The sequence below is a fragment of the Bos indicus genome, chromosome 10 (genome assembly GCF_029378745.1).
Source record: "Bos indicus isolate NIAB-ARS_2022 breed Sahiwal x Tharparkar chromosome 10, NIAB-ARS_B.indTharparkar_mat_pri_1.0, whole genome shotgun sequence".
Lineage (NCBI taxonomy): Eukaryota > Metazoa > Chordata > Mammalia > Artiodactyla > Bovidae > Bos > Bos indicus.
The window spans coordinates 46,175,144-46,199,420 of record NC_091769.1 but is presented as its reverse complement, the minus strand read 5'-3'; the positions used below and the strand labels follow the sequence as shown (position 1 = coordinate 46,199,420).

The 24,277-nt window shown below is 39.8% G+C and overlaps 1 protein-coding gene across 14 annotated transcripts in view; it reads right to left on the bottom strand.

Moving 5' to 3' along the window:
- HERC1 (HECT and RLD domain containing E3 ubiquitin protein ligase family member 1) overlaps positions 1-24,277 on the bottom strand; it is a 228,712-nt gene that overhangs the window by 7,938 nt on the left and 196,497 nt on the right. For all 14 annotated transcript variants that reach the window (XM_070797433.1, XM_070797430.1, XM_070797428.1 and 11 more), the window contains 15 exons: positions 23,315-23,488; positions 21,779-22,072; positions 16,671-16,736; positions 16,371-16,496; positions 15,409-15,547; positions 13,658-13,839; positions 12,794-12,949; positions 11,952-12,074; positions 8,052-8,154; positions 6,349-6,518; positions 4,803-4,941; positions 2,714-2,883; positions 1,509-1,678; positions 1,086-1,251; positions 190-266 (listed from right to left, as the gene is read on the bottom strand). In XM_070797433.1, the coding sequence (XP_070653534.1) occupies positions 190-266; positions 1,086-1,251; positions 1,509-1,678; positions 2,714-2,883; positions 4,803-4,941; positions 6,349-6,518; positions 8,052-8,154; positions 11,952-12,074; positions 12,794-12,949; positions 13,658-13,839; positions 15,409-15,547; positions 16,371-16,496; positions 16,671-16,736; positions 21,779-22,072; positions 23,315-23,488 (2,255 nt within the window). The remainder of the gene's footprint in view (positions 1-189; positions 267-1,085; positions 1,252-1,508; positions 1,679-2,713; positions 2,884-4,802; positions 4,942-6,348; positions 6,519-8,051; positions 8,155-11,951; positions 12,075-12,793; positions 12,950-13,657; positions 13,840-15,408; positions 15,548-16,370; positions 16,497-16,670; positions 16,737-21,778; positions 22,073-23,314; positions 23,489-24,277) is intronic.

Below are 24,277 nucleotides of genomic sequence, written 5' to 3'. Positions count from 1 at the left end.
TAACAAGTCATGATGTAAGTGCCTCAGTTTCCTCTCTGTGAAAGGAGAACAGTAACAGTTCCTACTCCTTAGAGCTATAATGAAGATTCAATGGGATAATCCATGTACAACACTTAGAACAGTGCCTAGCATATAGTAAATGTGCACTGTTACTGCAGACATTCAGTAACACTTGCTGACTGCCCTTACCTGTCCCTATTGTAACCCACTTCTGCGGTAGCATTGGGAGAGGGTATAAGAAGGTCCACAATACCAGTTTCAAGTTCCTGTAGAAGAATGAACAATTTCTTTAGAAACGCAGTTAAATGTATCAAGAAAATGAACCAATTAACATTAAAGATCATGTTGAACAGAGAATATTGAGGAATTTATAACACTATATGAGAAACAGCAGTCTCTGTAATTATTTTCGTGGCTGTAACTTAAAATGAATTTAGGAACTCCCCCATGGAAAAAATGTCCTGCAGTACACAGAATAAAGATGAAAAAGCCAATCCAGGGCCCGAGCTGGGGTATCTCTGAGCAGGGTATAGTGACATTCAAATAAACTTAATAAATGATAACCAAGTGTTATTTTAGATACAGATTTATCAGAAAAATTCTGATACGAGGCAAAGCTGGAAGGATCAGAGCTGATTTGGAAGCAAAACTGTGACTGTAGATCTTAAAATATGGACTTGTTCAAACTCTTAAGATTTGTTTTTCTAATTTCCTTGGACCCTGGCTGTTCTTTGTTCTAAAAGCACCAAAATAAATGGGAGCACATGAGTGGTCCTGGATTTGTCTGTTACAGAAGTGTACATATGTGTCATTGCTGTTTCCTCTGTCTGCTATACAGAACAACAGATGGTAAGTCATTGGTAGATGGCCAAGCACTGGCACTAACTCAGAAACATATCTTCACGAAGCATTTCACAAACCCTTGCAATAATTCACATATACATTACTAATAGCATGGCTTTATGTAAGCATCACAAATGAATTATTGCTTAGATTTATAAAAACATGCCACAGTCATCACTGGAAATAGTAAAACACCCACCATCCGAGTGGACAACTCAGCAGGGGACACTGCATGAATATACCTGGCACATCTCTGTGATTGTGTCATCAAACACTCCTCCGGCGTCATCAGCACCTTCTCCAACTAGCTTAACCTTCCAAGCTCGGGAAGGCAGACGGAGGTCTGAGGCATTCAGTTTAACTACTTGTCTCGCTATTTGAACAAAGATAGGCTTACATTTCCGTCCTCTTTAAAAGAAAGAGAAAACAGAATAAAATATAATGCTCCCAAATCACCAGCAATGTCACTTGAAGATATTCTCCCATCAGTGAAGGAACAGGCCAGCTTAACAGCAGCCAAACACTGTGCTAGGCTCACTGTAATTACACTGGGTACTGACATAAAATACTATTACTATTCTACTTTACAAATGAGGAAGCTAAGGTTACAGAGATGAGTCAGTTGTGAGTCCCGTTAATGAAATGTACACATATAGCGTGCTAACCTGGTTGATATCCTCTTTACAGTAATTTGAGGTCCATAGTTTTTGCCTTGAACCATGGTTTTTCCTATAGAGCGCACCATTGGGAGGGTGTAGACTCTTGGGGCTAACAAAGGCCGAAGCTGTCCCTGCACAATGCCCCATGTTCCAGCATTATAATGAGACGTACTATTCTGTAACAGAAAGTAAGCTTAGCAGAAATGGTACAATCTAAGGCTTAAAAGAAGTAACATGTCACTTTTAGAAATGTACTTTAAAAGCATAAATCTGGGTATTAGCCCTTATTGGCAATTTATTCAAAATATTTTTCTGATAAAGTATGATTATTATTTTTAAAATACAGAAAAAGACATACACATAAGCACATAAATAAAATCATTCCCTAATATTACCATATGGAGATGGCCCCATTAACACTTTCATTCACTTCCTTCCAGTTGCCTTCCTTTCCACATTTTCAAGATTGTACTATTTATATAAATTTTGTTTTTCTCACTTCAATTTATACCATAAACATTTCTCTCATTAACTATAAACAGGATGCTAACATTCTGTTAGTGCTGCACAGTATTCAGTTGCCACGTTGATTATCTATTTCCAACAATGATTTCTCATGTCTCTCATACACTCATAACTGGGTTACCAAAAGGATTTTTGACTAACAGTTTTACAAACTAATACACATTTTGGCAGGCATGCCTACACATTAAACAAACAAACATAGCCAGCTTTCTTTCTTTCTAAATTACTAGACTGTTCTATAAAGACAATCAAATCAGCCAAATTTACTTTATCTCCCCACTACCCCTCCACAGGGTATGTTCATTCGTAAGGACAGCAGGAAGGCTCCAGAGTTTCTCACACTCACTTATACAACCCCTTTGACGGAGGTATTAACACTTTTGTGTGCTTAAGTTTTAAAATCATATACTACAGTTTGTAGAAAACACATGTTTAGTCATTCATACTTCTTTGAACTTTTGACAAACCAAAACACTGAAGGAAGACCATTTTGTGTCCAACAGCATGATAACCTATATCTGGATCATCCTTAATCCAGCAATAAAATAAGAACAGAATTGTTGCCTTTTCTAGATCTCCTGGGTGCTAAAAGCATTAGCCATGGAGGAAGTATCTGAAGGCTGAAAAAAAGGCCCAGGGATGTGGTGAGCACAGCACAGGCCCTGCTTCCTAAGCCAGCGCGTTACCTGGTTGTTGGGGCTGAGGTTCAGCAGCCTCCAGGATGAGTACATGAGGTCAGAGAAATGGTAAAGCAGCCGGAGCCTGGCCCTCGCAGTGTGAATGCTCACCTCCCTCAGAGCCCCGTACTGGGGGGGCACTGTATCGGGCAGGCCCAGCTGCAGAGGCACTGACACACCTGCCCAGAACACAAATGCACAATTGTAAAGGAAAATGCAATGTTTTCATTTTTAGCATTTTGAAAAATTTCAAACACATACAGAAGTTGCAAGTATATAATGGAACACCCATTCCCACCACTTATAATTAATATTTTGCTATGTATACTTTATCACTTATCAATTCCTCTATCCATCAATTCATCTTAAATTTTTGATGCACTAGTGTTGGTTTGTAAAACATCTTTTTTATTTATCATGATGGAAACTTACTTTTTTCTCCTTTAATTTACTTTCCCATTTACCTATGGACTTAGTTTCTTCACACACACACATACAAACCCAAAACAAAACAAAAAACCCAAATTCATTCTTTCACATTCAATAACATTTCATTCTTGACATCTTCATAATAACACAAGGTGTGGACCAGGACCAGAGAGGAAGTTCTGGAAAATGGAAATGGGCAACTCAGCAGAACCCCCTCCCACACTTACTAGGGCTCTGACAGAAAGTTAACATGACAGAATGAAAGATATGAGTCCATGATTCATGGAGGTTTTATACTAAAGAATAAGCTCTGTAGAAGCAAAGACTACAAGGACTGTATCCATGGGTATCCTCTTACAGAAATGCACAAAACTCTAAGAATGAGATACTCAACTTATTCGAGTTTCCTGCAAATAATCATTTGTACACCTCAGTTCTCAGAGGTATTTTCCTATTAGTTAAAGCTAACATGGACCCCCTCTGTCCATGGGGGTTGCAAAGAGTCACATGACTTAGCAACTAAACAAACATTTACTGACTACTTCTATGTGCCTGACACTGTTCTAAGAGCTTCATAAGAACTGATTCATTTACTCCTGCAGTTCTTTACAATAGGTGCTATTATTATGCTTTTTTTATAGACAAGGAAACTGAATCTCAGGGTCACCCAGCTCCCAAGTGGCAGATTCAACCTGAGCAATGTGGTTTTTGAGTCTGAACCTTTAGCCACCATGCTGTCTAGTCTCTGTCCCAAAGTGGAAGGGAAACCCTGATGGAAGCTGAAGAAGCCCCTGAGAACCTGAAATTGTCAGTGGCCTAGCAGCACTGCTCATTCTACTAGAACATTCTTGTTTGGAATCTACTTGGCAGGCCTACCTTGTTCTCTAAGGGTATCTAAGAGAAAACAATCGGTATGGGGAATTTTCCCCAAGGACCTGTGGCTAAGAAGTAGGGGGCTCCAAAAAGGGATAGGAAAACAGCTCTCAGGCACAAGGTCACTTCAGGGACATTCTAGTGCCTCAGATACCAGAGAGGACTTGATGGTTTATGAAAGAGGTAGCCCAATATGAAGAAATGCATAGGATGATAAATATCATACTTAAGGGAATGGTTACACTTGTGGGGAATGATATGCATTTAATTTTCTTTATATGTTTTGTAGATCTATAAGGTTTCATAATAAATTAAAAGCAAAACACACAAAAGATAGAAATATCCCATCACTCGAGTAAAATGGTAACAATTTTTTTTTCTGCTGTGCCAATGTATACACAACATCATGTTTCAAACCACTGACTTGGGTGGAGAATTCGACAAGTGGTCTCAGGGCTTTTCATCTTTATTAACAGCATGCCTTAGAAAGCTATAATTCATCACTTTTACATACAAAAAATACTTCATTGCTGTTCTAAAATTATAAATTTGCTTGTCTAAGTAATATGTTTTCTTCTTTTGGGGAGCAGAGAGGCACTGCTATGTAATGAAGTCTGTAGGAGAATTGCCTGCTTTGAAAGTATCTGCAGTGCTGTAGCACAAAGAGTGCTTTGGTTGTGTGGGGGAAGGTCTGATGGCTTCAGAATGGTGCCTGGATGCAGTGTGAAGCTGGCAAGCAGACAGTGCAGCTGGGGTGAAAGAGAGGTTGCTGGGGCACAGCTATTTCCTCCCTCACCTGGTGCTCTTGGCGGGACAGGCGGCGCTGTCCATGCAGCACTGTGGCAGCGGCCAGCTGAGATCTGCCGAACATTTTTCCCTTGCAGAACTGTTACCAGGGTTGGTTCTCGAACGTGGTTGGTATGACCTAAGCCAAGCTGGGAATAAATTACAAATACTCAGATATTCAATTAGAAAGAGGAAGACAGAAAGCCAAGACGATAAAATTTTGTCTTGGATGGTAGCAGACATAAATAAGTTATTATCTGTATCAAGCAACAATATGAAAATAATGAAGTTAATTTGATTTTCTCTATCAGAATGATCCTCATAGCTCATTACTGTCTCCTATAAATTAACCTGCAACAAGGCCGTTCCAAATCTAGCAAAGGAGTCTCAATGACTGAAAACATCTTTTCCACCTCTAGACAGGAAATAAATTCTTGGAAAGTTAAAAAAAAAAAAAAAAAATATATATATATATATAACAGAATGATCCCTAGAGTTTTTACTTAAAACACACTGATTTCTTGATTTTTAACATAGATTGCCTGTGTAACAGTAAATAAACAATTATAAAAATACACACAGAATAAAATTCTCATCTCTAGATCTCTGTTCTTCGGGCCTGACTAGGATACCCAGTGTTTTGGTGGCTGAGCACCTCAACATCATCAGGCAGGATAATGTCAAGGTCCACCAGGGACCTTCCAAAGGTGTCCCCACATCAACTCTCTTCTCATTAAGACAATGTGCAACCAGAGTGATGACCAGCTTCCCCACCTGTTAATATAATGATGAGGAGACCACAGAGCCAAAAGGAGGCTACTATGAATAATACTGGACCTTGAACTTGAGGGCTGCTGGTTCTAGAGACAGCCGTAAGTAAAGCAGATTTACAGAGGACGGGGATGTGGTTCTGCATGTGGAGCTGAAAGCCACTGTAGTAGGAGGAATCTCAGACCTCCTCCACCAAAGTACATCCCAACTCCACACACAGGATAGGCTGAACACATCAACCTCTTGAATCTTTTGTCAATCTCTTACAGGCTCGGTTTATTGCTCTGCATAATGGGAGTGACAAGACCTCCTGAACAAACACAAATATACTTTGTACACTGTCATATCATAAAATATAAAAGTATTGTTGTTTTATTCTTTCCATTTTTTCAGATCAACTGATGCTTCCAGTACGTAATCTCTCTTATTACTGTAGTGAAAATGATGATGATTATTGATGATAGTAGCAAATACTTATAAATACAAATACCTGGCCATTTACTATGTGCCAGGCGCTTCTCAGTGTGTACACACACACATATATTGAGTTAATCCCCTTAACTACATTTGTATTGCCATATTTCTCTTTAAACAATGATACATTTACTAGGGCACAAGCAACAGAGAGATACGCACAACTGGACTCCAAATAATCTGTTGTAGAGCACGATGATGTGCTTGAGGCCTTGTGTAGATATTCTGAGTTTCTAGCTTATATCTTTGCCAAATGAACAATTCTGTCAGATTTCTAGACATGAGAGAACAGCAGTGAAGTAAATATTTACCTGACCTTCTGAATTGCTCCCCCAGGCATACACATCTCCAGTTGATGCCAATGCAAGTGTGTGTTCAGCTCCAACAGCCACATCTTCGATGACCACTCCAGCCAGGACAGGGATTTGCTGTGGTCGATTGTGATTGCGAGCACGCCCTTCTGGCAAGCCTATCAAGCGATCTGAAAAAATAGCAAAAGGACATTTATGGATGGTACACCATAGTCCTTTTCTAATTTCTAATGAGTCATTTAATGTCTATGGTGGTATGGCAATGACATATATATCTCACTGGGGCAAAAAAGGGTTTTCTGGTAAGGTATACTGGATTCTGAGTGGATAAAGTTTAAAACTGCTTCTTTGCAAAATGTCACAATCTCCTTATTCATAAAAATAAATGAAATTAAATCTAAAATGATTAGCTTACTTCAAACGAGGAGGTTACCTCTAGCATCCTCATACTTGAGAGGACTTGCACAAAAGTTACAAAGGCTCTAGAGTTCTTGCAGCCTAAGAAAACACATCATGCAACCTTTCTTGTTCTCAAAGCCAACTTCTCGCCTTATCTTTGCTGCCAAACTCTACAAAGTGCAGGCTAGTTCCTGTTGTTTCACATGCTGTTTGGCTTGGCCACCTTCTGTAGCCTAACTTCCATTCTCATCACTGCACTGAAACTACTCTCAAAAGCCATGAATAGCACCTAACTGCCTACTGCAGCCCACAGAGCTCTACTTTACCTTCTGATAATGTGGCCTCAGCTCCTCCTGCCCCTCAGACACTGCACTGTCCTGGCTCACTGGCTACCTCTCTCTCTCTCCACTCCTTTCAAAGCCAAATCTCCTGAGTCCTCTTCCTGTGCTTACATGCCCTTTACTCACATTCCAGAGTTTTATCCTCTTACTCTTCTATCCCATGTTCTCTCCCTGGGTTTCTTAGAGCCAATTTATATGGCTTTAACTACAATATTATCCATTAGGCAAACCAACATCTCTATAAGCAATCTCTCTGGAGTTTCAGACCTAAATCCTCAGTAACTTGCCAGACTTCTCCATACATGTAGCCTAGAGTACATGGCCCAAATTCAATATGACTAAAACTAAGCTCCTTGTCTCTTTCCCCAAAACCAACCCCTTGTCCTGTCAGTGGTGTCAACATTCTTCCAAGACTAGAAACTTCAATCACAGCTTATTCCTTCCTCTTCTTCACATCTGCCTCAAACACCCTTCAGTCACTACAACTTGCCAGGAAGTTGACTTACAAAAGTGAACAGGTTTCCAGGGATATGGATGGCTGGATTTGGATTTACTTAAGATTTGAATCCTGAATCCTGTGAATTCCTAAGACCTGAGCCCCCCAGTCCCTGCAAGGGCTGGGAAGTGAGGCAGGATCCAGAGGAGCTCTGGTGGTCAAGGCAGTCTTTGTGGCAGCAAGGTAAAAAGGCAGCAGAGATGAGGAAGGGAAGGCTTCGGCAGGAATTCTTCTAGCAAGAATGAAGGCTCTGGAAGGGGGGGTGATCAATGAGGAGGAGAGTTTGTCCTAACAGCAAACATCATGTAAGAGGAGGTGAAAAGTAGCTGGGGAATGACAGTCACTCATCAACCAGAATGAGAAGTGACTCAATTTAAGCATTTTCTATCTAGCTGGAGGGCACATACTTCTGTAATACATGTGTGCACAAAATAAGCAATATAATTAATGCCTGGAAAATGCCTTACCTTGACCAAAGGTATACACATGACCATCTTTGGTTAATGCAACAGAAAACTGAGTTCCACAAGCAACCTTTTTTATTCCAATTCCACAAAGGACATCAACTTTCTGCAAAGTAAAAGGGTAAGGGACATACTTTAAAAAGAAAAACACTCAAATTTGCCTACTGGTATGTATAAACTCAAGGACTATCTTCCAGAAAAATATTAATACTCACCCACCTATTTCCAGTCAAATCCACACTCCTAAATGTTATTTTCTCATACTGCTCTGCAGACTACCTGAATTTGGGTGAGTTCTATAGGGGGTACAGGATGTTTGACTAAAATCCTCCAGCACCCCATGTGAAGTGGAAACACTGCTCTGCACAAGAGAAACCAAAGAGAACTCTATAGCTGTTTCAGATTAGATCAGTCGCTCAGTCGTGTCCAACTCTTTGCGACCCCATGAATCGCAGCACACCAGGCCTCCCTGTCCATCAAAAACTCCCGGAGCTCACTGAGACTCACGTCCATCGAGTTAGTGATGCCATCCAGCCATCTCATCCTCTGTCGTCCCCTTCTCCTCCCGCCCCCAATCCCTCCCAGCATCAGAGTCTTTTCCAATGAGTCAACTCTTCACATGAGGTGGCCAAAGTACTGGAGTTTCAGCTTTAGCATCATTCCTTCCAAAGATCCCAGGGCTGATCTCCTTCAGAATGGACTGGTTGGATCTCCTTGCAGTCCAAGGGACTCTCAAGAGCCTTCTCCAACACCACAGTTCAAAAGCATCAATTCTTCGGCGCTCAGCCTTCTTCACAGTCCAACTCTCACATCCATACATGTCCACAGGAAAAACCATAGCCTTGACTAGACAAACCTTTGTTGGCAAAGTAATGTCTCTGCTTTTGAATATGCTATCTAGGTTGGTCATAACTTTCCTTCCAAGGACTAAGCATCTTTTTTTCATGGCTGCAGTCACCATCTGCAGTGATTTTGGAGCCCAGAAAAATAAAGTCTGACACTGTTTCCACTGTTTCCCCATCTATTTCCCATGAAGTGATGGGACCGGATGCCATGATCTTCGTTTTCTGAATGTTGAGCTTTAAGCCAACTTTTTCACTCTCCTCTTGCACTTTCATCAAGAGGCTTTTGAGTTCCTCTTCACTTTCTGCCTTAAGGGTGGTGTCATCTACGTATCTGAGGTTATTGATATTTCTCCCGGCAATCTTGATGCCAGCTTGTGTTTCTTCCAGTCCAGCGTTTCTCATGATGTACTCTGCATATAAGTTAAATAAACAGGGTGACAATATACAGCCTTGACGAACTCCTTTTCCTATTTGGAACCAGTCTGTTGTTCCATGTCCAGTTCTAACTGTTGCTTCCTGACCTGCACACAAATTTCTCAAGAGGCAGATCAGGTGTTCTGGTATTCCCATCTCTTTCAGAATTTTCCAGTTTATTGTGATCCACACAGTCAAAGGCTTTGGCATAGTCAATAAAGCAGAAATAGATATTTTTCTGGAACACTCTTGCTTTTTCCATGATCCAGTAGATGTTGGCAATTTGATTTCTGGTTCCTCTGCCTTTTCTAAAACCAGCTTGAACATCAGGAAATTCATGGTTCACATAGTGCTGAGGGCTGGCTTGGAGAATTTTGAGCATTACTTTACTAGCGTGTGAGATGAGTGCAATTGTGCGGTACTTTGAGCATTCTTTGGCATTGCCTTTCTTTGGGATTGGAATGAAAACTGAACTTTTCCAGTCCTGTGGCCACTGCTGAGTTTCCCAAATTTGCTGGCATATTGAGTGCAGCACTTTCACAGCATCCTCTTTTAGGATTTGGAATAGCTCAACTGGAATTCCATCACCTCCACTAGCTTTGTTTGTAGTGATGCTTTCTAAGGCCCACTTGACTTCACATTCCAGGATGTCCGGCTCTAGGTCAGTGATCACACCATCGTGATTATCTGGGTCGTGAAGATCTTTTTTATACAGTTCTTCTGTGTATTCTTGCCATCTCTTAATATCTTCTGCTTCTGTTAGGTCCATACCATTTCTGTCCTTTATCGAGCCCATCTTTGCATGAAATGTTCCTTTGGTATCTCTGATTTTCTTGAAGAGATCCCTAGTCTTTCCCATTCTGTTGTTTTCCTCTATTTCTTTGCATTGATCGCTGAAGGCAGCTTTCTTATCTCTTCTTGCTTTTCTTTGGAACTCTGCATTCAGATGTTTGTATCTTTCCTTTTCTCCTTTGCTTTTTGCTTCTCTTCTTTTCACAGCTATTTGTAAGGCCTCCCCAGACAGCCATTTTGCTTTTTTGCATATCTTTTCTATGGGGATGGTCTTGATCCCTGTCTCCTATACAATGTCATGAACCTCATTCCATAGTTCATCAGGTACTCTATGTATCAGATCTAGGCCCTTAAATCTATTTCTCACTTCCACTGTATAATCATAAGGGATTTGATTTAGGTCATACCTGAATGGTCTAGTGGTTTTCCCCACTTTCTTCAATTTAAGTCTGAATTTGGCAATAAGGAGTTCATGGTCTGAGCCACAGTCAGCTCCTGGTCTTGTTTTTGCTGACTGTATAGAGCTTCTCCAACTTTGGCTGCAAAGAACATAATCAATCTGATTTAGGTGTTGACCATCTGGTGATGTCCATGTATAGAGTCTTCTCTTGTGTTGTTGGAAGAGGGTGTTTGTTATGACCAGTGCATTTTCTTGGCAAAACTCTAGTAGTCTTTGCCCTGCTTCATTCCGTATTCCAAGGCCAAATTTGCCTGTTACTCCAGGTGTTTCTTGACTTCCTACTTTTGCATTCCAGTCCCCTATAATGAAAAGGACATCTTTTTTGGGTGTTAGTTCTAAAAGGTCTTGTAGGTCTTCATAGAACCGTTCAACTTCAGCTTCTTCAGCATTACTGGTTGGGGCATAGACTTGGATTACTGTGATATTGAATGGTTTGCCTTGGAAACGAACAGAGATCATTCTGTTGTTTTTGAGACTGCATTCAAGTACTATAGCTGTTTAAAGAACACTAAAAAACCAGGTAAAGCCACAGGCTGCTCCCAGTCAGATTTTTTTCTGCTTTCAGAGGTAACAGTAACTGCTTTATATGTTCTTCAGAGAGGCAGTCCTTCCCTTCTGTACCTACTGCTGAGTATTTACCAATCCAGCTATCAAGATGTCACAGACTATATATGAGAGTGAAATCTGGAGTTGAATGTAAATTGAATACTTGTAAATCACGCTGTTTGTTAAACATATTAGAAAAATCCACATAAAAAGAATGTACAAGAGTTCTGAAGAGCAAAGAAACCTTCTATAAGGTGAACAAAGACTCTAAATTATTGTTTATGCACTGGGCTTTCCTATTACTTTTAAAAAGGCACACACCTGTATAATTCAGTGGTAATAACAAGCTGAAATGGCAGCCACAAGCAGAGTTACAAAAGATTGTTCACATTTCCCTTCATAAGATATCCTGGGAATATATTTATACTTATTTCTTCTCTATATGGGAGGTAGTTCTACACTATTCAGTCCATGACAAAGACAGATATTTGTCCTTGCAGAATTTTTATATCCAGTTTAGTAATTAATGACTTATTTAAAATAAGGTCTGCTGCTGCTGCTAAGTTGCTTCAGTTTTGTCCGACTCTGTATGACCCCATGGACTGCAGCCTACCAGGCTCCTCTATCCATGGGATTTTCCAGGCAAGAGTACTGGAGTGGGGTGCCATTGCCTTCTCCGAAAATAAGGTCTAGAATGATGGAAATTTAAGAATAAGCAAAGGAAGCTTCTATATTTCATTATGAACTATCAAAAATGTTAGAAGTAAATTACTTCCAACTAAAAAGAGGTACTGACATAGAAGAAAACCATGGTGTCTGCATCCCTAGATTAAAGACAATACTGACCTGAGGTGAAGATTTTGCAGTGGAATTTCCTAAACCTAGTTTTCCATAGTCCCCATCTCCAAAAGCCCACACCATGGAGCCATCTGCTGACACCGCCAATGTGTGGTTTAAGCCACAAGCCACCTGGAGAAAGAAGAGGGTGCTCAGTAAGGCAAATCACAATACCTAAAATACATACCCATTTCTGGGACCCTTTTTATTCACTTCAGTGAAAATGTTGGCTCTTTTTTCAGAAGATTTGTATTGGTTTCAGGGTTTTACATATGTTAACCAAATATGTCATGAAGAAAATATTCTTATCATTCACAAACAAAAGACAACCTTCTTTTCTTCAAAGAAAAAGCTTTCAAATATCTATGGCTAACTCTGAATTAGACAGTACACAAGACAGGAAAAAAGTACATATGATTAAAAAATACTCATTCACACCACAGACAGTCTAAGGAATAATAAAAGATAAAAGATAGTAGAAAATAACATTTTATCTTCTCTTTTCATTAAGAGAGAATCTCAACATGTATAGGTCATGGACAATTATTACTTAAGAGCAGCAGCTACCAATATGCTGCAATTCCGCCATCTACTTCCAGGATACCGAACAGGAGTTACTATATTATTTAAAGGTTTCATATCAAGTTGTATTATGAATAGGAGTGTGAAATATTCACATCCTGAATTATGACTTTCATTTGTTAACCAATTACCAATTAGGCCAAACAAAATGTACATCAGGATAAGTACAACTGGTGGTTCGAATCTTCCTGAAAGGATAGTATCCAAGTGCACACAGAGGAAACAAGAAACTATGATCAGATAGAACATATTATTGACTTATTCCTTGCCTGTCCAATCTGATATCCCTCCAGTGCAGTCACTCTCTCTGGAAGTTTTTTGTTAGAGGTGTTTCCCAGACCCAGACGACCATAGTCACCATTCCCAAAGGTAAACAGTTTGCCATCTGATGTTACCACTGCTGAGTGTTTGAAGCCACAAGACATCTACAAACAGAACCAACAAGAACAAAAATGTTAATAAGAGGGTACACTAAGAAAGAAATCAGTCATTTGGGTTTTTAATACAGTAATAATCTTTAAAATAAACTTCACTGGCAACTCAGGATCTTCAAGACCAGTATGTCCTATCCACCCAAGTGGCCCTCTTGCTCCTGCAAGTCTGATCTACTCATCATCTTCAGAAAGACCAAGATAAACAGCACACCTTGGAAGAACTGTTGCTGCTCTTCAGCTGCAGAGATGACCTAGACTATATGAGTTAATGAATGGGGAAATTTTTTGTAAACTCTAAGGTACTATGCAATTTGACAACACTATTTTAGATCGCTAATTGATTTTCCAGAAAAAAGTATACAAACTCAACCTTTGTAATAATAATGACAGGTTGAAAGCAAAGCTTTCCATTTATTAGTAGATCAAGAACTGTGGGACAGGAGTTAAACCTCACCTTTTACAAAGACCTGAAGCACCCTGGCCTAGGTCAACCAGTTGGTAGAGGAAAAACAGTCCATTCTAATACCAAAACCCATTTAAACCCCTGAGACACTCAAAAATGACTGTGAACCACCAAAAACACTGGATCTTTTATGATGGGGTAATATGTTTTTACTACTGTTTTTTCATTACCCAATCTTGAGAACTAAACCCAGTATGTTTACATTCAAAGATAAACTTCTCCATATCCTGCCTGACCTGCACCACTTCTTCTCCCTGTAAGGCCTCGATCTGCCTGGGCCGTCGCTGCCTGTCGCTGTTCCCATGGCCGAGTTTGCCATAATCACCATCTCCCCAGCTAAAGACCTCACCACTTTCAGTCAGGGCCATTGAGTGCCCATCAGAACCACAGGAAGTCACCAGCTGGGTCACCACAAAGCCTGCAACAGAGCAGAAATGCAACAAGAGTCACTGGGTGGTAAAAGTTCCCTCTTTGTTGAAGCTGCTACAAAGTAGTTTCATAGAATAAAAAAAAATACCACAATAGTACTAGAGAAATAAAAAAGAATATCTTTAATTTTAAATCTAAATTGTAGCCATAACCTAGAAATTTGGGAGCAGTAACATAAAACGAGGAGAAGGCAATGGCACCCCACTCCAGTACTCTTGCCTGGAAAATCCCATGGACGGAAGAGCCTGGTAGGCTGTAGTCCATGGGGTCGCTGAGAGTCGGACACAACTGAGCGACTTCACTTTCACTTTTCACTTTCATGCATTGGAGAAGGAAATGGCAACCCACTCCAGTCTTCTTGCCTGGAGAATCCCAGGGACGGCGGAGCCTGGTGGGGTGCCATCTATGGGGTCGCACAGAGTCGGACATGACTGAAGCGACTTAGCAGCAGCAGCAGCAGCAACATAAAATGATGATAAGGAACAGAAGGGTGATAGGAGCAATTCCAGTCACTAAGGACTATGTTCTAGTCACTCCTATAAGTGCTTTACATGGATCGTTCATTTTCTCTTTTCACACAGAGCCTATGAGGCAGATATTATCATCACCACTTATACAACTAGGGAAACTGAATCACAAAGAGGTCTAGTAGCTGATACAAGGCAACAGAGGCAGGATGTAATAGAACTGAACAGGAACCAAGCCCTCCCATCCCCAATGTTGTGCTCTTCACACTTAGATCTGAAGGAAGAGAACTTAGAGCTATTCAAGAATTCATTATGATCTTATGTTACTTAAATGCTTTTACTTCAAAAACTCAATTTTGTCTATTGACTTTAGAGTCAGTAAAAGTTAACTTAAGAAATAAGCCAGAGGCCCCCTGCAGTGCTTTTTCTAGAGATATTCTTTCTCCAAGTCACAGAGAACTCTGTTGGAGATGCCCTTTAAAAGATTTTAGTACATATGCACATTTCTATGTAAATTAATGTTTAATGTTAATGAAGCACATGCCTGATTACTGCTACTATTGCATGTGTGCTCAGTTGCTCAGTCATATCCAACTCTTTGCAACCCCATGGGTGTAGCCCGCCAGGCTCTTCTATCCATAGAATTTTCCAGGCAAGAATACTGGAGTGGGTTGTGATCTCTTCCTTCAGGGGATGTTCCCGACTCAGGTATGGAACCCATGTCTCCTGTATCTCCTGCACTGGCAGGTGGATTCTTTACTACTGAGCCACCTGGGAAGCCCTACTACTGCCAGTAATAGTTACCAAATTACAATTTTGCAATTTTAAAGAATCTGTTTACAATCTTCAGTGAGTATTAACAGAGCAATTTATATCACTGAATTCTAGCAATGCTATGACAACTTATAAAATAATACAACTTAAAATATGGTAAATTAAGGTTGTACATGCCTAAACAAGAACATAAATATAAGTGAAAACCCTACATGACTTTATTTAGCAAAGGTTTGGGTGAGTTGCAATGTAATAAGCAAACATTCCTACAAACAAGCCATAGTTTCTGATCTGCTTTTAACTGAGGATAATTTTACCTTGTAAGGCTGAAATGACTGTCAGCACATGAAGGTCATCTGAATTTCCTTGTCCTAATCTGCCATAACTTCCTTCCCCACAAGCCAACACTGTGCCATTGGCCTGGATGACAAAGGTACAATTTTGACCACATATGACCTAGTATCAAAACACAAAATTAAATACATTATCTTCTATTACATAGCTTTAACATGCAAACATTTAAAATGATTCCATGTATACCCAGGATACCTTTATCAGTTCTTTCATCCTTTCACTAAAGCAGAGGAGTTGACATAACTATGGGATTCCTATAAGCCCTTGATTATTATAAAACTGCTTACTTAACTAGAAGATGTATGAGGCTCATTTGATGATTTAAGACAGTTTAAAACATGTTATTTACAGAGCTTTCAGTCAATTGTGCAGAGTTTAAGAAGAAAATAGATAAAAAGAAGAAAAAGGAAACAGTGATGGGAAAATAGTAAAGACTGGCTGGAAGTCACCAAGAAACAGACACTGGAGGGGATATCTGCAAGAAAGAGTAGTGCATCTTGGGGCTTACTGAGGTAGAGAAGAACGGAAGTGAAAGCAGGAGCCTTAAGAAGAGTTTGGAGATTTAGTACCACAATTATTAGAAGAGGGGACGGGTATCAATGAAATCTGGCTAAAGATCCCAGCAAGCTTATGACCCCAAAGAGAGAATTGATAATTAGCAATATCTTAACATCTATAAATATGTACTGGGCAGGCTTAAAGCTTCATGATGTTAATTATACTTGAAAACAAGAAAAATTTGGGAATATTAACAAAACTTAAGTCTGATAAAAACTCTACAAAACTTTTATTTAGAAGCTTTATATCATGACTTTGTTGGATTCCTCACAATAGATTATGCAGTGGACAAACTATCCTAAAGTAAGCTACTGAACCCAAGGGAATCAGAACTGTCAGTTCTCCAATTCTTTACCCTCCTAGTTACCTGTTGGGCCTGTGAGAATGAGGGAGCTGCTGCAGGTACCATCACATTTCTTCCAGCTTCTGCCAGCTGTCCATGCCTGCCAGCACCCCACAAGTAGACATCACATTTACCTCCCAGGTGCCAGTCCTAGAAAACCACAAACAAATCAAAATCTGATTCGTTAATTCATTCAAACAAGCATCTACTGGTTACTAAGTGTGTAGAAGCCTCTATGGGGGACACCAGGGTATAAACACATAAACATTTAGAACCAGAAGATTTACTAAGAACCGCCATAAAGTTATTGTCCTCTTTACTGACCTCAGGTCTGGAAGTTGCCCAAGACATAATTTGTTCATCCATGCCATTGATCCATTTACTATTATCCTGCAAGACAGGGCAAACATCAGGATCAACTTTGCTAATCAATAATTATCTTTTTTTTTTTTTAAGAAGTCTTAAAAATGATCAAATAAATATTTTTTTTAAAGAAAAAGAGAAGCCCAAGATCACATGGTCAGTTACAAGCAGAAAGAAGACCAAAATGCAGCCCTCCTTTTTCCCAGGACATTTTTTGAGAAAATTTTTTGCAAAAGATTCATCTGTTCTTAACTAAGTCTTCTTAAAAAAAAAAAAAAAGAACTTGGTAATATTATGAGAAATTAAGAGGAGTTTTACAATCATAACAAACTTGATTTTTACGCATTGTTAATACTTCCCTAAAATGGACTGGAATGGGTGAATTTAACTCAGATGACCATTATATCTACTACTGTAGGTAGGAATCCCTTAGAAGAAATGGAGTAGCCATCACAGTCAACAAAAGAGTCTGAAATGCAGTACTTGGATACAATCTCAAAAATGACAGAATGATCTCTGTTCGTTTCCAAGGCAAACCATTCAATATCACAGTAATCCAAGTCTATGCCCCAACCAGTAACGCTGAAGAAGCTGAAGTTGAAGGGTTCTATGAAGACCTATAAGACCTTTTAGAACTAAAACCCCAAAAAGATGTCCTTTTCATTATAGGGAACTGGAATGCAAAAGTAGGAAGTCAAGAAACACCTGGAGTAACAGGCAAATTTGGCCTTGGAGTACAGAATGAAGCAGGACAAAGATTAATAGAGTTTTGCCAAGAGAATGTACGGGTCATAGCAAACACCCTCTTCCAACAACACAAGAGAAGACTCTACACACGGACATCACCAGATGGCCAACACCAAAATCAGATTGATTATATTCTTTGCAGCCAAAGATGGAGAAGCTCTACACAGTCAGCAAAAACAAGACCAGGAGCTGACTGTGGCTCAGATTATGAACTCCTTATTGCCAAATTCAGACTTAAATTGAAGAAAGTGGGGAAAACCACTAGACCATTCAGGTATGACCTAATCAAATCCCTATGATTATACAGTGGAAGTGAGAAATAGATTTAAGGGCCTAGATCTGATAGACAAGAGTGCCTGATAAACTATGGACGGAGGTTAGTGACACTGTATCGGAGACAGGCATCAAGACCAGCCCCAAGAAAAAGAAATGCAAAAAAGCAAAATGGGTCTGGGGAGGCCTTACAAATAGCTGTGAAAAGAAGAGAAGTGAAAGCAAAGGAGAAAAGGAAAGATATACCCATTTGAATGCAGAGTTCCAAGGAATAGCAAGGAGAGATAAGAAAGCATTCCTCAGCGATCAATGCAAGGAAATAGAGGAAAACAACAGAATGGGAAAGACTAGAGATCTCTTCAAGAAAATTAGAGATACCAAGGGAACATTTCATGCAAAGATGGGCTCAATAAAGGACAAAAATGGTATGGACCTAACAAAAGCAGAAGATATGAAGAAGAGGTGGCAAGAATACACAGAATTGTACAAAAAAGATCTTCATGACCCAGATAATCACGATGGTGTGATCACTGACCTAGAGCCAGACATCCTGGAATGTGAAGTCAAGTGGGCCTTAGGAAGTATCACTACCAACAAAGCTAGTGGAGGTGATGGAATTCCAGTTGAGCTATTTCAAATCCTAAAAGATGATGCTGTGAAAGTCCTGCACCCAATATGTCAGCAAATTTGGAAAACTCAGCAGTGGTCACCGGACTGGAAACGGTCAGTTTTCATTCCAATTGCAAAGAGAGGCAATGCCAAGGAATGCTCAAACTACCACACAATTCCACTCATCTCACACGCTAGTAAAGTAATGCTCAAAATTCTCCAAGTCAGGCTTCAGAAATATGTGAGCTGTGAACCTCCAGATGTTCAAGCTGGTTTTAGAAAAGGCAGAGGAACCAGAGATCAAACTGCCAACATCTGCTGGATTATCGAAAAAGCAAGAGTTTCAGAAAAAAATCTGTTTCTGCTTTATTGACTATGCCAAAGCCTTTGACTGTGTGGATCACAATAAATTGTGGAAAATTCTTAAAGACATGGGAATACTAGACCACCTGATCTGCCTCCTGAGAAATCTGTATGCAGGTCAGGAAGCAACAGTTAGAACTGGACATGGAACAACAGACTGGTTCCAAATAGGAAAAGGAGTACATCAAGGCTGTATAAAGTCACCCTGCTTATTTAACTTATACATGAGAAACGCTGGGCTGGAGGAAGCACAAGCTGGAATCAAGATTGCCGGGAGAAATAGCAGTAACGTCAGATATGCAGATGACACCACCCTTATGGCAGAAAATGAAGAAGAACTAAAGAGCCTCTTGATGAAAGTCAAAGTGGGGAGTGAAAAAGTTGGCTTAAAGCTCAACATTCAGAAAATTAAGATCATGGCATCCAGACCCATCACTTCATGGCAAATAGATGGGGAAACAGTGGAAACAGTGGCTGGCTTTATTTTTCTGGGCTCCAAAATCACTGCAGATGGTGACTGCAGCCATGAGACTAAAAGATGCTTACTTCTTGGAAGGAAAGTTATGACCAACCTAGATAGCTTATTAAAAAGCAGAGACATTACTTTGCCAACAAAGGTCTGTCTAGTCAAGGCTATGGTTTTTCCTGTGGTCATGTATGGATGTGAGAGTTGGACTATAAAGAAAGCTGAGAGCCGAAGAATTGATGCTTTGGAACTGTGGTGTTGGAGAAGACTCTTGAGAGTCCCTTGGACTGCAAGGAGATCCAACCAGTCCATCCTAAGGGAGATCAGTCCTGGATGTTCATTGGAAGGACTGATGTTGAAACTGAAACTCCAATACTTTGGCCACTTAATGCCAAGAGCTGACTCATTGGAAAAGACCCTGACGCTGGGAAAGATTGAGGGCAGGAGGAGAAGGGGACTACAGAGGATGAGATGGCTGGATGGCATCACCAACTCAATGGACATGGGTTTGGGTGGACTCTGGGAGTTGGTGATGGACAGGGAAACCTGGCGTGCTGTGGTTCATGGGGTCTCAAAGAGTTGGACACGACTAAGCAACTGAACTGAACTGAACTGAAGAAGAACTAAAGAGCCTCTTGATGAAAGTGAAAGAAGAGAGTGAAAAAGTTGGCTTAAACATTTAGAAAACTAAGATCATGGCATCCATTCCTATCAGTTCATGGCAAATAGATGGGGCAACAGTGGAAACAGTGCTGACTTTATTTTGGGGGGGGCTCCAAAATCACTGCAGATAGTGACTGCAGCCATGAAATTAAAAGATGCTTACTCCTTGGAAGAAAAGTTATGACCAACCTAGACAGCATATTAAAAAGCAGAGACATTACTTTGTCAACAAAGATCCGTTCAGTCAAGGCTATGGTTTTTCCAGTAGTCATGTATGGATGTGAGAGTTGGACTATAAAGAAAGCTGAGCACTGAAGAACTGATGCTTTTGAACTGTGGAGAAGTTCAAAGAAGACTCTTTGAGAGTCTTGAGAGAGGACTCTTGAGAAGACTCTTGAGAGTCCCTTGGACTGCAAGAAGATCCAACCAGTCCTTCCTAAAGGAGATCAGTCCTGGGTGTTCATTGGAAGGACTGATGTTGAAGCTGAAACTCCAATACTTTGGCCACCTGATGCAAAGAGCTAACTCATTGGAAAAGACCCTGATGGGGTAAAGACTGAGGGCAGGAGGAGAAGGGGACAACAAGAGGACGAGATGGTTGGATGGCATCACTGACTTGATGGTATGAGTTTGGGTAAACTCCGGGAGTTGGTGATGGACAGGGAGGCCTGGCGTGCTGCGTATCATGGGGTCACAAAGAGTCGGATATGACTGAGTGATTGAACTGCACTGAGCTGATAAAATCCTTTACCATCAACTATCACTAACATATTGGAGATTCAAAGCTAATCACTTCTGAGCACCCACAGGTACAAGGTCATTTGCAGGAGCCATCACCCCTGTGAACTCCAACAGTTGTGGGCAAGTCACTTCATCTTTCTAGGCTTCAGTTTCCTCATCTACATATGACATACTTGAGAGAAATGAGCTCAGGAGAATACTTCCTGACTAAAATAATCTATATTTAGATTGTTCTTGTTGTTTAGTCACTTGCTGCTGCTGCTGCTGCTAAGTCGCTTCAGTTGTGTCCGACTCTGTGCGACCCCAGAGAAAGCAGCCCACCAGGCTCTGCCGTCCCTGGGATTCTCCAGGCAAGAACACTGGAGTGGGTTGCCATTTCCTTCTCCATGTTTAGTGACTTAGTCATGTCCTACTCTTTGCGACCCCAAGGACTGCAGCACGCCAGGCTTCCTTGTCCTTTACCATCTCCCGGAGTTTGCTCATTTTCTTCAATTCACATATTTTTGAATATATGAATATATTTAATAAATGAATTGGTAAGTTCATTTATCCACAAATAAATATTCAATAAATGAATATATTCAAATATGTGAATATATATTTGAATATATGAACAATACAATGTTTTACATTGTATATATATTAATATATTCAAATGTTTGTTTATATAAATCTTAATTAGGTAAGGGGGTTGTTAGATCAACTGCTGGCCTGCACTATCTACCCAGGCATTTTATCTCTATCACAGTTTAGTGTCTAGACACTCTCAAATACAATCACAAAGAAATGACAACTAAAATGCCTTCTCAGATTCTATTAAACATGTTTGAAGTGCTAAATAATTTAGAATCTATATATGGAATAAATCTAAAAAGATGGCCAGGAAAAGATGCTAAAATATATTTACAAATATATATGTATACTAACAAGGTACCTAAGAACAAGAAAATGAGAAAATATGGGATGATGTTTTTGAAAACTAGCAAGTTTATACAAGCTCCACAATTCTCATAATCAATCCCTGTCACCATAGAAACCTTTTATCAGACTGAAGGTGACTATCTGAAAGCAAAATATTTTGAGTTTATCTAAGGGTTGCTTCTTGCTCTATTCAAGCCAGCAAATACTTACTGTTTGTCTGCTATTTGTTAAACAGCCATATAACACAATCTCAGTTACATATAGTAGTAGCTCATACGACACTTACCATTAGGAGTACAAGTTCATCCTCTGGAACAGGCTCTAGATCTGGAACAGTAAAAGATTCTGGAAACTGTGCTCCATTTGTCAGGGCTTCAGCAGCTTTTATGGTGGTGGAAAAGCACTCTAACCAGGCCCACTCATTTGGATTCCAGGATGCAGGGTCAGGGAGGCAGTGCTGGTGGTGTGGGGGCACTGGCGGATTACACAGCAGCTGATCCAGATGAAGTCCCACAGCAAGGGAAGCCAGACACTGCATATAGGGGCTGTGAACAAGCTGGTCTCCACAAACCACATGAGGCTAAAAGAAAAGGCAGGGATACGATGCTGAAGGGCCTCTGCCAAATATTATAAATTAGCCTACTGCATTCTGAAAGCCTGTAGTCATATTGTAACTTTACTGGTTCTTTTTTAAGCTTTTTACTTTGAAATAATTTTAGGCACATAGAGAGTTATAGAGATTAGTGCAGAGAATTCCTATAAAACCCCAATCACCTCTAATGTTAACATCTTATATAACCATGGTACATTAATGAAAACTAAGAAATTAACATTGGTTACAATAATAACTAAACCACAAAACTTCATGGTGCTTCCCACTATGTTCCTTTTCTGTTCCAAGAGTCAATCCAAGACACTACACTGCATTCAGCATATTTTCATTACAGTTTTACAGTTTTTTGTTGTTAGTTAACAATAGCAAAAAAAGGGCAGAAAATTGAACCATGGAGACCTGCACCCTCTCACATTCCTCCTTTACCAAAAGAACCCTGGTAGCCACCAAAGACAGACTTCTTCCACTGTCCTCCCTAGATGTACTAGAGCAACTTTGTGAGTGACTGAGTGATTCAGAAAAGAAAACCTGGGCAAACCTCATTGAAATTAACTGGGTATGGTAACAGCTGATCAGTGTAGCACAGCCACAAACAAACAAACAAAAAGGAAAAAACCCCAAAGAACTTTGCTTCAGAGCAGCATGCTGTGACTACTGAGGGCTGGAAGACAGGTTACACAGGATCATGACCTGGGCACAAAGTCCAAACTCCATATTTCCCATTCTAGTATTTAATGACCCTACTTATTTAGTTCAACCTTAGCTCTTCCACTAAACTTTCCACAAATATTCACCTGATAAGTGGACAGGATATTTACTCTGATGCCCATATCCACTCCACCTCCCAACTTTGGGATAGCAAAGCCACACAGAAATAGATATTTGGGTTAGAAAAGGGAAGATGATGTACTCTGAAGTACAGGGGGTTTAAAGAGGTTTTGAATGAACAAATAATCTGAAAAAGAATGACAGAAGCACTATACAAATCTGAGGGTTATTTAAAAATTTTACTCCCACTAAAATAAAGTAAAAGCAGGTTTAGGATTACTGAACAATTGTAGGCATGACTTTTTTTCATTTGCTTCTGCCCAAATAGCCCCACTTATTTTACTCAGATCTCATACTTTTAAGGGATAAATTCAAAGCTACAGTTCAAATTCCAAAGCACCAGTCATCTGTATATCTGCAAGAGTGACTGTAATCAGTTACCTTTTCATATGCATACTGCTCCTGAAGCATCATGGGTAGCCGCTCCAGAAATGCTCTCATGCAGGGAGCCATGTTTAATCCCAGAATACCTTGTTGTTTCAGTGCTGTCCTACAGGTTGCTAAAACATGATTGGCAGCAGTCCATTCTGCTGTACAATTCACGACCAAAACATCCTGATGAAAAAGAAACCATGCCACAGGATATTTGTTTAAATAAAAGAGAGGCAATTCCACCACCATTTATATATGAGAAATTCCTTCCAATAACTGCATTAAATACTTTTGCCTTTTAGACATTTTATGCTATACTTTTAATGCCTAGGAACTTCAAAACATCCTAAATTTTGTCTAAGGTAAAAAAAAGTGAATAAGAAATAACTATAAAATTTGTGAACTACCTTGAATTAGCTGATTCTTCTTAAAGAGACATTAATTATTTGCTATTTCATAGGACTTATAGGAAAATCATCCAGGATATTTCAACAGTCTGACATGATCAAAGGGATACTAGAGGAAGCAGTACTCTGCTGACTGACACACATCTACAGGAGAAGCAGCACTGCCCTATGGCTCTATGGTTTATTCTATGCAGGCCACTACTACCTATGGTCCGATTCTATATTTTACATCTAGTAGGACTGTTCATGCAGGTTTATAGCTCTATTTTAATATTACTTAACCACATAAAATGTAAACCAAAGCAGGATATTGGCACTACTCATTAGGGGTATGAAAAGCAATATTGTAAGATATGAAGTGAAAGTGAAGTCACTTAGTCATGTCTGACTCTTTGCAACCCCATGGACTGTAAGAGAGAATGTCATCACAAAATTATTTCACAGAAGAGGGCTAGTATTTTTTACTAGAACATTAAATTTGAAAGCCAAGATCTATTCTGAATACTTGAGTGAAAGGTTTATGAGGTGGTCCTTCTTTTTAGGGAAAATTATTTTAAGATAATTT